The sequence below is a fragment of the Ipomoea triloba genome, chromosome 4, assembly GCF_003576645.1.
Source record: "Ipomoea triloba cultivar NCNSP0323 chromosome 4, ASM357664v1".
In the NCBI taxonomy this organism is placed as follows: Eukaryota; Viridiplantae; Streptophyta; class Magnoliopsida; order Solanales; family Convolvulaceae; genus Ipomoea; species Ipomoea triloba.
In genome coordinates, this window is record NC_044919.1 from 12724149 (window position 1) to 12736032 (window position 11884).

An 11884-nucleotide genomic window follows, 5' to 3' on the forward strand; every position below is an offset into this window, starting at 1 on the left:
TTTAAGTAACAAACCCATATAATTTGAAATAAATATCATGAGTCTATAAATATAAATAAAGCACACTACATACGCAACTCAAAATCAAATTTTAACCCAAACTAAGAAAAACTACTAGGTCTGATGGGATAGAAAGTTCACAACCTCATATAGTTGAGGAGGTTCACAACATGTATAGCTGACAAGGTGAAATCTAATTTAAGCATATCTAACATTAAAACAGTTTATAAGATTCTACATAAATCTCACAAGTCAAAAGATAATAAACAATTGACCAAGACAATCAAGAGTCACCAATCAAGAAGAGCTCCCTCGCAAACGATCCAGAAGCTGAAAATGAAATGAAACTAGTCACAAGCTATCTGAAAATGAAATGAAACTAGTCACAAGCTAATAGAATATCACAACGGAAACCCCTTTGGTACCTTGACATAGCTATATTAGTACACAATCACAAAATATTTTCAACTTTTTCACCAACTACAGCTCATATTTCAAAATATAGATCTTGTAGAAATTATCAGTTTACAATAATAACCTAACCCATTAAAAACAATAGAGAAAATAGCTCGCTTTGTACCTCAATATTAGCAAAATAGTTAGTGTATTTGAGTCCTTAATTAGTCACACCAAGTACAACACAAAATGTGGTCCTTAGTAATCACCTAATGTTGCAAATTTTATGTCCAGCCTATGGGAATTATTAACTTGTAAAGGAAAACATGAAAACCCCAATGCGAGGGGTAATTCTGGGAAATAACATATAATATACTCTTCATCTCAGACCTGAGAAGAGAGGAAGGAGGTAATCACATTTTAGATCTCTTCTTCAAGATATGCCTGCCACCACTGAAGCACATAGTTGACACACTTATCTCCATTCTTGTACATGATCAAGGTCCATGACCATGAGCAAAGAACAGAAATGTCTGTGGAGAAGGAAATCAAAAACATCTTATTGAACCTCAAGAAAACCAGAGGCAGTGGATGATACAGAGAAGAGAAGCTTGGAGGAAAATGGCATCAAGATCCGAGTCGAAATGCTCCAAGACTTCTACAACATGGACATTGTTCTCAACATCTGGCACACAAGAACTCAGAGAACGGCTGGAAAGGTCTGAGATCACAGCTTCAGAAATTCATAGAAAGGCAAGCTATAGCTCTTTCTTTCCCTTATTTTTAATAGAAAGAATAAAATTAAATTTAACAGAATGAACAAGAGTCCACTAATATCAACATCAGATGCTTTATTGATTCCCATGTCAAACTTCAGTGTGTTACAGTTTCAATAAGTCTTGGCTGTTATGCACTTATGCTAAAGGAGACTTATAGTTCCCAAAAACTGCTCTAGTCCTATGAAATATATATCATCCAGTACATCTCCTAGAGCCTCATTACTTTAGTATTCAGATTTCAGAAATTATGCCCAATGGGTGGAGCATCCCCATCCTTAGCTGCCTCTTTTGCTTTAAATTTTATAGAATTATCTGCCAAAGGCCCAGAAATAGTAGAACCAATTCAGATTTGAAGTTACGAGAAGTCAAGAGGAAGCTTTGGAACTAGTAAAACAGGGACCTGCACTCGGAACTTGCAATTGAAGGTTGGAATCCACTGGTTTGTTGTTGGCGGAAAGAAAATAAGTCATAACATCGAAATTTCCAATATTTCCAAGAAATAACAAAAAACAACACTACGAAGAAATCGTGTTGTGTATATGAGCAAAAAGGAAAAAGGAAAAAGGAAAAAGGAGGGCCGTATGGGCAATATTTGCTAATAACTAAGGACCACAATTGTGCTGCATGACCAATTAGGTACTCAAATAACTATTTTGCTATACTCAAATAACCAATGAGTAATGAAAATTACACTGGTCAACTCGCCTCAGTGTGTAGGTTCTGGGCATGTATGTTTTGTTGAGTTTTAGGTTGTATTTTGTACTTAGGCGAGGCGAGCACATTAGGTGTTCGGTCCCGATCGACCGGACGCCTAGACGTCGCCTAGGCGACACCTTGATAACACTGAAAGACACTCATACGTGGTGCTCTCCAGTTTAACAAAAATTATTTCACACCTGTAATACTTTGAGTTGTAAGGGCTTGGTTATTCCATAGTTTTGAATTCCTTGCGTAGTTGCATTCCATATATTCCACCAAACCAGGATGAACAAACAGCGCCTTTCAATGTCCAGATTCCTCATATTTGCAGTGGCCCATTCAGAGAAAGACACACCATTGGCTTGCCCGATATTCATATCAACAATCCTTCAGCAATTTTGAGCTAGCCCACACTCACCAAATACATGCAACAGTAATTCCTCCCTCAAAGAGCAGAGCACACAAATCGAAGAGCAGCTCACTTGTCTATGCGCAACAGATTAGTAGTAGGCAAACATTTAGAATAAGCTTCCCAAAAAAAACATCTTCACTTTTGGAGGGATGTTTAAGTTCCACATTTGTGTCCAACCTACACGAAGAGCATGTCTTTCACCTGTCAAAAAGCAATAGCAGCTCGACTGTGTAAACACCTTTTTCCTCCCACCTCCATATCAATCTATCCTTAGTGTTCTGAACTGAAATTAGCAAATATTGAGAATTTGTTTTATATCCCTTTCTTCGAAGAAGTCATTGAGAATGTCCATATCCCATTTTTCCCCATTTAAGTCCATCAGAGAATGAACAGTGATGTTAGAGGATTGCTCTTAGATTGGATACAAGCATTTTGAGGACAAGGCAACCATGGATCATTATTGACTGTCGGCGGCTCCTGCTATATGGGCAGACCAAAAACCTCTACCCAGGCAAGTTTTGAGCACGGCAGTCCCTAGAAAAATAGGGGTGAAAAAAAAAGAAAAACAAACCCTAGGTCTTTGGCTCTAATACAATGTAAACATAGGATTGGAAAAGGTATTTTCAGTATTTCACAAGGTTAACAAGAGGTCCTATATATACATGAGAGGACCCCTAAGAGTAAGGTAAGGGTATAATTATGGGCATAAATCCTACGTTCCTATATTTAGTACTCCGTATTTTAGTAACAGAGCGGACCACACACTACAGAATTACCATGACCAATTCTCCATCAGATGTCTCTTCTAATTACATCTCAGATATGCTGCACCATATAAACGAAGGGTTACTTCCCATTTAGGCTTCCAAAAATGAAACCTTTGGTAAATATCTTGCTTTGTAAAGTTTGGCAACCAAGGAATCTAGTTTCTGGATGAGACACAAGGCTTCTTTGCCAAACATGGCCAGGTTACAGTCTCTGTCTATGAAAGGCAAGGCCTCCCATCTTCTTTGGTGCACAAAGGCAATGCCAAGACATCCAACAGATGGCTTTTCCCCCTCTCCCATTACAGCCCCACCAAGATGAATTCATGATCCTATCTATCCCATAACACATCTCTGGAAGCAAAAAAACGCTTATAGCAAAAGTAGGAATAGCTTGGATCACCATTTTCAGCATCACCTCTCTTCTTACCCTTGACAAAAATCTAATTCCAATTGTATATTTTGGACACAATCCTATCCCGGATAAAACCCAATTGTACATTGGCTTCTATTTCTTTTTGTCACTTCTTTACATTACAGATTTGGCAATTTGAGTTTTTAGCAGGTAGGATTTGTAGAAAATCTATTTTTTTGTAAAACTTGAAATTCGAACTTTAGTAGGTCAGGCTTGCAGTAAACCTGCTTTACTTTTCCAGTTCATATCATCACTTACTCACATCATAGATAATGTGATTTTGAATTTAGCACGTCAGGCTTCTTAAACCGATTCACCAATAGTAATTTTCCAAATATGCAGTTAGTATCCAAACCTTATCTGCTAAAAGTAGTGTCCAATACAGTGACTAGAAAATTAGAACTTACATTAACAGTTTAGAAAACATTTCAACTAATAGAGGTTAGAAGAAAAAAACTTCAGCTTATAAATCTAAATCAATGATGTAGTTAATTGGAGTCCATGGATTTGAAACAAAAAGATGGACATGGCTCTGTTGATATCGATCATTCTTAAAGAAATGAGTTCTTGCAAATAAATTTAGGGCAACATGGAATAGCAATAGCTTAGAAATTGCAAAAGGTAACATAGATCACTGCAATTAAACTGGACCTGTTTTGCAAATGGAAATATGTACCTAATGCCCTGGGTATGCTTTCACTGGTTGACACTGCCTTAAATGATCCAAGATATACTATAGCACATTTACTGATGAAAGGTAGGAAGATAAAATCATAAAAGCACACTTACCAGGGTAGGGTATCTTAGTATCCATCCAATGACAGGAATCTGATAAAGAAAAACCTTGACAGATGGCCAAAAACCACTGCATGAAACATATCAAAGAAATAAGAATTTAGTAACATCACATGGGAAAAGGAATTAAAGGATAAAATGAAAAGGGGAAATCATAGATCATTTGTAAATGTTTAAAACCAGGAGCTCACCCAAAGAGAACAATGCAGCCATATACTTCCATAATTATACCCAAGATTGGCCAACGAACAAATATGAAGAAGATTCCAAGAAGAATTGAAGCTGAGCCCTATATTGATGTAGACAATTAAATATTTAGCACCATTTACTGGAAACTGCTTAACACTCCAAACCTTACACAGGAATCAATTTACAAACGATAATAATACCAACACAATATGGAGGAATAAGCCATAAACAAAGAGTCAACAAAATTCAACAAAGAAAGAAGGGCATAAATTGAGGACTAGAAAATTGTGAAGATTAGGACAGAAGATCCCAGGATGACATGCATCCAATGCTAATAAGTCAACGAAATTTACTCAGACACAATACTGGAGGAATAGATCATAAACAGAGAGTCTAAGAAAATTCAACAAAGAAAATAGGACATAAACTGAGAGCTAGAAAAATTGTGAAGATTAGTAAGACAGAAGATCCAGGGATGACATGCATCCAACACTAATAAGTCCACGAGATTTACTCAGACAAGATAGCCAACAAAGATTGTACTTAGGAGTCTTGAAGGTAAGAGATTTTGCAGAAGCAGGAATCAGGAACTAGTAGGTCACAATTGTGTATCAGCCTTAAAGAGGAAAGACATTAGAGTTTCCATCAAAGAAAAGTATACAAGATATGTCATTTCAGCTGCAGTGTGCCAGGAATATTGGCCATAAGAAACTTCCAGCAGTATATAATATTTGCCAGTAAGTTCCCAATTGCTATAATAAAGCATTTGCCCACTACTGCAAAAATCCTACAATCTAGTACATGACCTTTTTTCAGGATCTTATTTGTTTCAACCCCTTTGTACCTTGTAGTTCATTCTATTAGTGAAAATTTGCAGAGTAGACCTCCAACCCAATAAAAGGGATACACCAGCCAACCATAATATCTAATGACAAAGGCAGGAAGTAAACATTAGTTCTGCTAAAGTCAGAAGATAATTATAAACAGAAAGATCATGGAAATTCTTACATTACCCAGAGCAAGCAAACCTCTGTCAAAAAAGAGAATGATGGCAAGGAATGTGAACAGGATACCAAAACCAATAAGACCTAACCCAATCTCTGCAAGGATCAATTCAATTTGGTCAATATCAAATGCCCAAAAAGGATAAATGGACATTATGTAGAAAAGTGTAGCAAGTAACACATGGATTAGAAAATGATGTTTTTAATTCCACAAGAATTAGATATCCTTCTACAAGTATCTCTCCCAATTTCCCAGCTATTGTGAGAATCATAACTGATGATTTTACATTTTGAGCATTCTAAAGGAGAGATACATATCATGAAAGAAGAAAAAAAAAACAACTTTTTCCATTTCAACAGTCATGTGCAAGTGCATCTGTTGATTAATGTTAGAGAGTATTGGAGATAATGCTAGATCAGAGAAGTTCTTATGTTTGTTGTTCAACACCCTAGACATGATACATTTTTTATGCTGAACATAATAGAATATAGATGCAATGTGAGAATAGCATGGACATTACGGGAAGGTATACCCTGGTTGCTGAATAGCAACATTTGGAAAGGGCCCAGTTTTTCCCTTTCAGATCTTTATAGTGCTTTATCTCTGGGAAAATATGGTAACATGGATTTGGGTAGAATTTTACAGCATGGAAAGGGGAAGCATGATATGTGTTACTATAGGAAGTGATAGTTCTGATGTACAAGTTTCAGTTAAGAGTTGCAACTGAATTTCCACAGGAAGAATCAGACTGCTGAAAAAAATAATATCGCTACAGGCACTTTGAAGTGAACTGTCATTTTGTACGAGAGAAGATTCAGCAAGGACTACTTTCTACTTTACACATACGGAGTGGAGAGCAACTAGCAAATTTGTTTACAATTGAACAGGTTTGTGTGTATTTGTAACAAGCTACAGATGATAATATCTATGCTCTAGTTTGAGGAGAATATTATAGTCAAAGGAGGTCAAGTTGTTACCTCTTTATCTTCACTTCCATTCAAAATTTTGTTGTTTTGTCTTTAAAATGTGTATACGTGTGTGAATAGCCTTAGTGAAATCATAAAAAATACAAGCTTTCCCTTTCAATTGTAACAAATAAGTTGCAAACATGACTTGCAATACACATATGTGATAATATTAAATATAGTACTCTGTAGTCTGTACTTACTTTTTTGCTCATCTATTTCATATGCCATTTTGTTGATCCTACAGGTCCACGGTTAAAACCAGACAAGCAACACCTCCCTACAAACTGCAAGAACTAATTAGCATATTAAGAATTTATATATAAAAAACTGTCATGATTGTCATCCATTGAATTGTAATATATGACCTGCATGTGCATCCTTGTAGGAATGTTATACATTCCTCACAAAGTTGAATATCGGAATATATACATTCTTAGAGGAAAATAAAATTCCCATTGAACAAGGAAAAATAAAAGGAATTGAAGCCATTTTCCCATTGTTGAAAGGAGCATTTCATACAAAAAGTTGTGTAATTATGCCAAATTTATTGAAAATTTATAGAACTTCCAATATTGTTCTGCATACTAGTTCCGCTTCTCTCCTTTATAGTTTATGTATTGAACATCATCATACTATGTTTTACATAATATAATAATTTCTTCTAGAAACAGGTAAATTTTTAAAGTATTGCTCAGTAACGATTAGGCATTTTTCATCAAAAGAAAAAGAAAATCAACTGTTAATCGCTACCAAAAACCTCAGTACCTCACATTCTCATTCTCGGGAGCAACTCGCTAAAGCAAGGTTAGTGACATTTTTAACTTTTGCGAAAACAGAAATTATACATTTAGCGCGAGCATAAAAGGAAATTACCAGTCTGACGCCGGTGGAATGATCCGATTTTCGGCAAAATTGTGGAAGGCAATCTTCAAATCACAATCGAAGAAGTTTCACGCGGCGGGGAGTGGGGGTTGATGGCGAGCAGATGAGAGGAAGAGGCTAGTGAGGGTATAAGGCGGTGGTCATGTGGCGGTGCTCACCAGGGTCAACCTATCTGAGGAATCAGACAAAACAACCGCTCAGGACGCGCGTCGGGCAGTGGCATGACTAGCGCATGTAGTATCAATGACCGCACTAGGAGAGTAGGAGTTTAGGGACCATTTACTTCAATAAACTTTCTCTATTTTATGTTTTCTAATTTTTTAATTGTCATTTTCTATTTACTATCTTTAAAAAAAAAAAATACTCGTAATTCTTTTTTGAAAGCAAAAATAAATGATGTGTTACTGTAATAAATCATAAATAAAGTCAGGAGGGACATAGTCCCAATACAACGAAGAGGCCTGAGCATTAGGGGAAGCCAAAGTATGAGCGCTTACATTACTAGATCTCGAGACTAAACTAAAAGTACAACGAATAAAAGAAGAGATTAAAGCCATGCAACCATCAATAGAATAGCTAACATAAGATAGGAGATTAACATGCACAAAAGACAAGTAGTGGTGAAGATTTGAACAATCCGTGATAAACTCTATTGACAACAAACCACGATCCTTGAGCCAAGACAGAGCTCTTGAGCGGAGAGAAACAATTCATTAGGTGACCATTCGTTGCCGCCACAAAATGTCCCTCCGGTGAAAAGAGAACAACCCCAAACGTCGCCCTTTTTGTCGTTGGAATGAAGCTGGCGTCGAAAAAACACATGGGAAACAGATGGACCAAGTTGTTGTTGCCGTTGTGACGTGGCTAGTCCCTGGACATGAAATTCCCGCCATGCATTAATCACCGTTGAAGCCACCAGCCACACACGCCTAGGATGCGAAAGAGCTGCATGCCATACAACTGCATTTCGTGCTTTCCAGATTTTCTGCAAAATAACCACAGCCAGCTCAAGAAAATCATTGGACAAACAACTCATGACAGCACTAAACCACATAGAAAAGGTGTTGCCAACCACACTAGGTAATGGGATGGGTATGTTAGACTCATGCCAAACAAGATGGGCATAATCACACAAAAATAGGCCATGCATAACATTCTCATGAGCAAGGCCACACATGGGACATAAAGGGTCTATATCTACCCTCTTTTCAACCAAATTAGAGGTGGTAGGGAGGATATCATTCAAAGATCTCTACAAGAAAGTTTTCCACTTTGGTGGAACCTTAATCTTCCATAAAGAAACCCATTTATCAAAATCAGTCTACAACTCATAATCCCGTGTAGCACCCCCTTATGTCCCCAAGCCAATACCAAGAGTCATCATAGGCTGGACTAATGGGAACCCTGGTTATTCGGTTGACATCAGAAGCACAAAATAAATCATTCATAATGGACAGATCCCACGTTCTATAAGATTGATCAATCAACCCTGAAACCTTAGAACAACTCAAGGCCTGAGACATAGGGGTATGAACCATTGGGTCAGGGTCATTAGGTAACCAAGGGTATCCCATATCAAAGTAGTAGTACCGTCACCAATCCTACACCTTATTCCACTACAAACCAACTCATGAGTCGTCATAATACTACGCCAACAGAAACTCAGCCAACAACTCACAAAAGCATCAATAAAAGTAGGGTTGGGGAAATACCTGCCTTATAAATTCTAGCCACCAAAGTGTGAGGGTTAGTTAGCTTATTTACCCACCATTGCAAGGTTAAAAACACGAAGGTCCTTAAAACTCAACCCACCAAACTTCTTAAAGACGCATAAACGATCCCATGGTTTACAATGTATTTTCCTTACCATTCACGCCACCATAGCCTCACCAATAAGCATTCATTACCCTCTCAAGTGCCAACCACAGAGAATCAGGAAGCAAAAACACACTCATTGAGAAAGTAGGCATTGCCTGAGCCACACTTTTCAATAGAATTTCCCTACCGACCTGAGATAGAAACTTTTTATTCCAAGCACTAACTCGCTGTCTGACCTTATCCTCAATGTAGGGGAACACTTGCCTATTATTCCTTCCCACGAAAGAAGGCAAACCTAGATATTTCCCGAAATTAGCCGTCTGGGGGACCCCTAAAACCAACGCCACCTCCTCTCTACTGGTCTTAATTATGGTATTTCTGCTAAAACAAACATTTGACTTATGGTAATTAACTGCTTAACCAGACAAACTCTCATAAACAGACATACACTGCTTAATTCTTTAGAAGGTATGTAGTATATGTTCAATAGTTTTTCAAACATTTTCAACCTAAAGAATCTAAGCTCTCATCACCGAAGTTCAAACCTATACCACCCATTTGGAATAGTAATTAGGATGTCATCATACTACATAGTAGTTGGGAAAACTTATTTACTACCACTCCTTTTTTTAAATTTGTTTTTTAAAACAAATATTATAAAATTAACGCAAGGGTAATTTTGAGTGATTTTTAGACCTTATATTTAAAATGTTTTTGGATATGTTTTTGGATATGTTTGATTTTTTGGGCCGCTACTAAGGATGTGCTCCAAGGCGAGATGCCCGGTCCAAATTGCCCCAATAGACCATCCTGAACTGTGCCTAGTATTGCCTGTGATAAGGAAGGTCGGGAGGTCAATGGTCGAATAGGCCGATAGATGATCGGATCGGTTTTGGTCCATCTAATGGTTCTGGGACCGACCACTGCATGGGTGTGAAACCCAAGGAATAATCCCCATCATATTCATTTGAATGAAATGTGTGTGTATAATTTTTACTTTAAAGTTTAATATATGTGAAATTTCAATATCCGGCCCAAACTTTTATTACGATATAACATAACTACAAATATATGAACCAATAAACTATTGAATTCAATCAAAATTTAAAACTTGGGATATAGTTTAATTTTTAATTGTGATCATGTGAATAAAACTTTAAGCGTAAGAAAATAAGCTATGTTTATATAAGTAAATGCGAGTATAAAATATAGAATATGGCGATAGGTAAAAGAAAATGATAATGAATGTAATCATAGTAATTAATAAATATGTAAGTCAGTGTTGGAAAAATCCGCCTAGGCGCCGATTAATCCTCGCCTAGGCGATAGGCGCCAGTCGACCGCCTAGCGTATCACCTTAAATGGTGGTCTAGGTGGCTGGCCGGCTAGGCGACCGCCTAGACCGCCTAAGCACCGCCTAGGCCGCTTAGGCGCTAACTACCTAGGCCTCCTAGACGCCGACTAGACTTCCTAAGCATCGACTAGGCCGCCTAGGCGCCAATTAATCCCCGCCTAGGTGTCCTAGGCGCCAGGCGCTCCCCGAGCGCCTAGCAATTTTTTCAACCATGATATAAGTAAATAATAGTCAGAATGTGGTTATAGTGATATATAGCCAAGTAGATTATAGATGATTTAGTGTTTCATGTAACAAATAATTTTTAAAAGTTCTCTAGTTTTCCATAAAATTGGAAAACATTTTCAGTTTTCAAAATAAAAAATTGTGTTAGTGAACATGTTTTTTATTTTATATTATCCAATTCTCCAATTTTTCAAAAAATTGAATAAAATCTCTAGTTAGTAAACGAGTCTAGATCAATATAGTTCGGTATCAATACTCTTTCTATTAGCATATACCACCTAACAAATTATTCAAATTGTAAAAATACATAATTTTATTGCTCAATTTTGTATCTAATATAAAGCAATTGAATTGTTATTATGTTATTTTAACTAGTACAACACTCGTAAATTTTCACAATAACAAACTTTCGCATATCTATTAACTACTAAATTATATATGAGGCAAGTGTAGTAAGGTTATAATGAAAATATAAAATATGTTGGTGTACTCATGTGCATTGATAATTTGTACATCTTGATATATTCATTGTACAATGATAATACATTTTCAAAAGTTACCATCTTTCAATTTTAGGTTTTTCTTTTATGTATAAATTTTAGTTATGGAATATTCTGTTAACTCTTTATTATTCTAAATTTGACTCATTGCACAATATTTCATAACCTTTTAATAATAATAACAATAACAATGATAAGTGAAACACTAAGAAAATATTTTGCATTCTCTCTCTCGGCTGTCGAGTTTCTCTCCCTTATTAAGCGGGATGGGTCGGTGGTATGGGTGACGTTCTGGTATGAGAGGCTCGCGACTTTCTGTTTCTTTTGCGGGAAGTTGGGGCATTCTAATAAGTTCTGTGCGGATGCCCTCGATTCTTTGTTGACTCCTGATAAGTACCCGTATAGTCCGAACCTGAGGGCTGTCGGAGGAAAACAAAAGGCTCAGCAAAGATCTCCATAGCTTGTTGGTGAAGGTACGACCCTTTAGCTTTAAAGATTAGTACTACTGCCCAGCATGCTACTGTTAATAATGAGTTGCTGGCCATTGAACCTAAGCGTAAAAGGGAGGATGTGTCTGGCAGTGTTGATTCTATAGTTATTGATGTTTTAAAAAACTTGTTTGCGGCGGGTTCTTGCTCCCAGACCCGCCCTTCCCAATGAGCACTTTAAGTTGGAATTGTCGT

The 11884-nt window shown here is 37.0% G+C and overlaps 1 protein-coding gene across 5 annotated transcripts; it reads right to left on the reverse strand.

Annotated features, from left to right (window-relative positions):
• On the reverse strand, positions 1-7548 carry LOC116016750 (vesicle transport protein GOT1). 5 transcript variants are annotated; one of them, XM_031257137.1, is made up of 8 exons: positions 7296-7548; positions 6623-6706; positions 5458-5549; positions 5294-5374; positions 4452-4549; positions 4255-4330; positions 2072-2487; positions 1-330 (listed from the first exon to the last, which is right to left on the reverse strand). In XM_031257137.1, the coding sequence occupies exons 2-7, from the start codon at positions 6648-6650 to the stop codon at positions 2464-2466; spliced, it is 399 nt and encodes a 132-aa protein (XP_031112997.1). In that variant the 5' UTR covers positions 6651-6706; positions 7296-7548; the 3' UTR covers positions 1-330; positions 2072-2463. The 5 variants fall into 5 exon arrangements, with proteins under 5 accessions (XP_031112997.1, XP_031112998.1, XP_031112995.1 ...); XM_031257138.1 differs by lacking the exon at positions 2072-2487 and having other exon boundaries at positions 1-362; XM_031257135.1 differs by lacking the exon at positions 2072-2487 and having other exon boundaries at positions 23-330; positions 6623-6699.
• Between the last annotated feature and the right edge of the window lie 4336 nt (positions 7549-11884).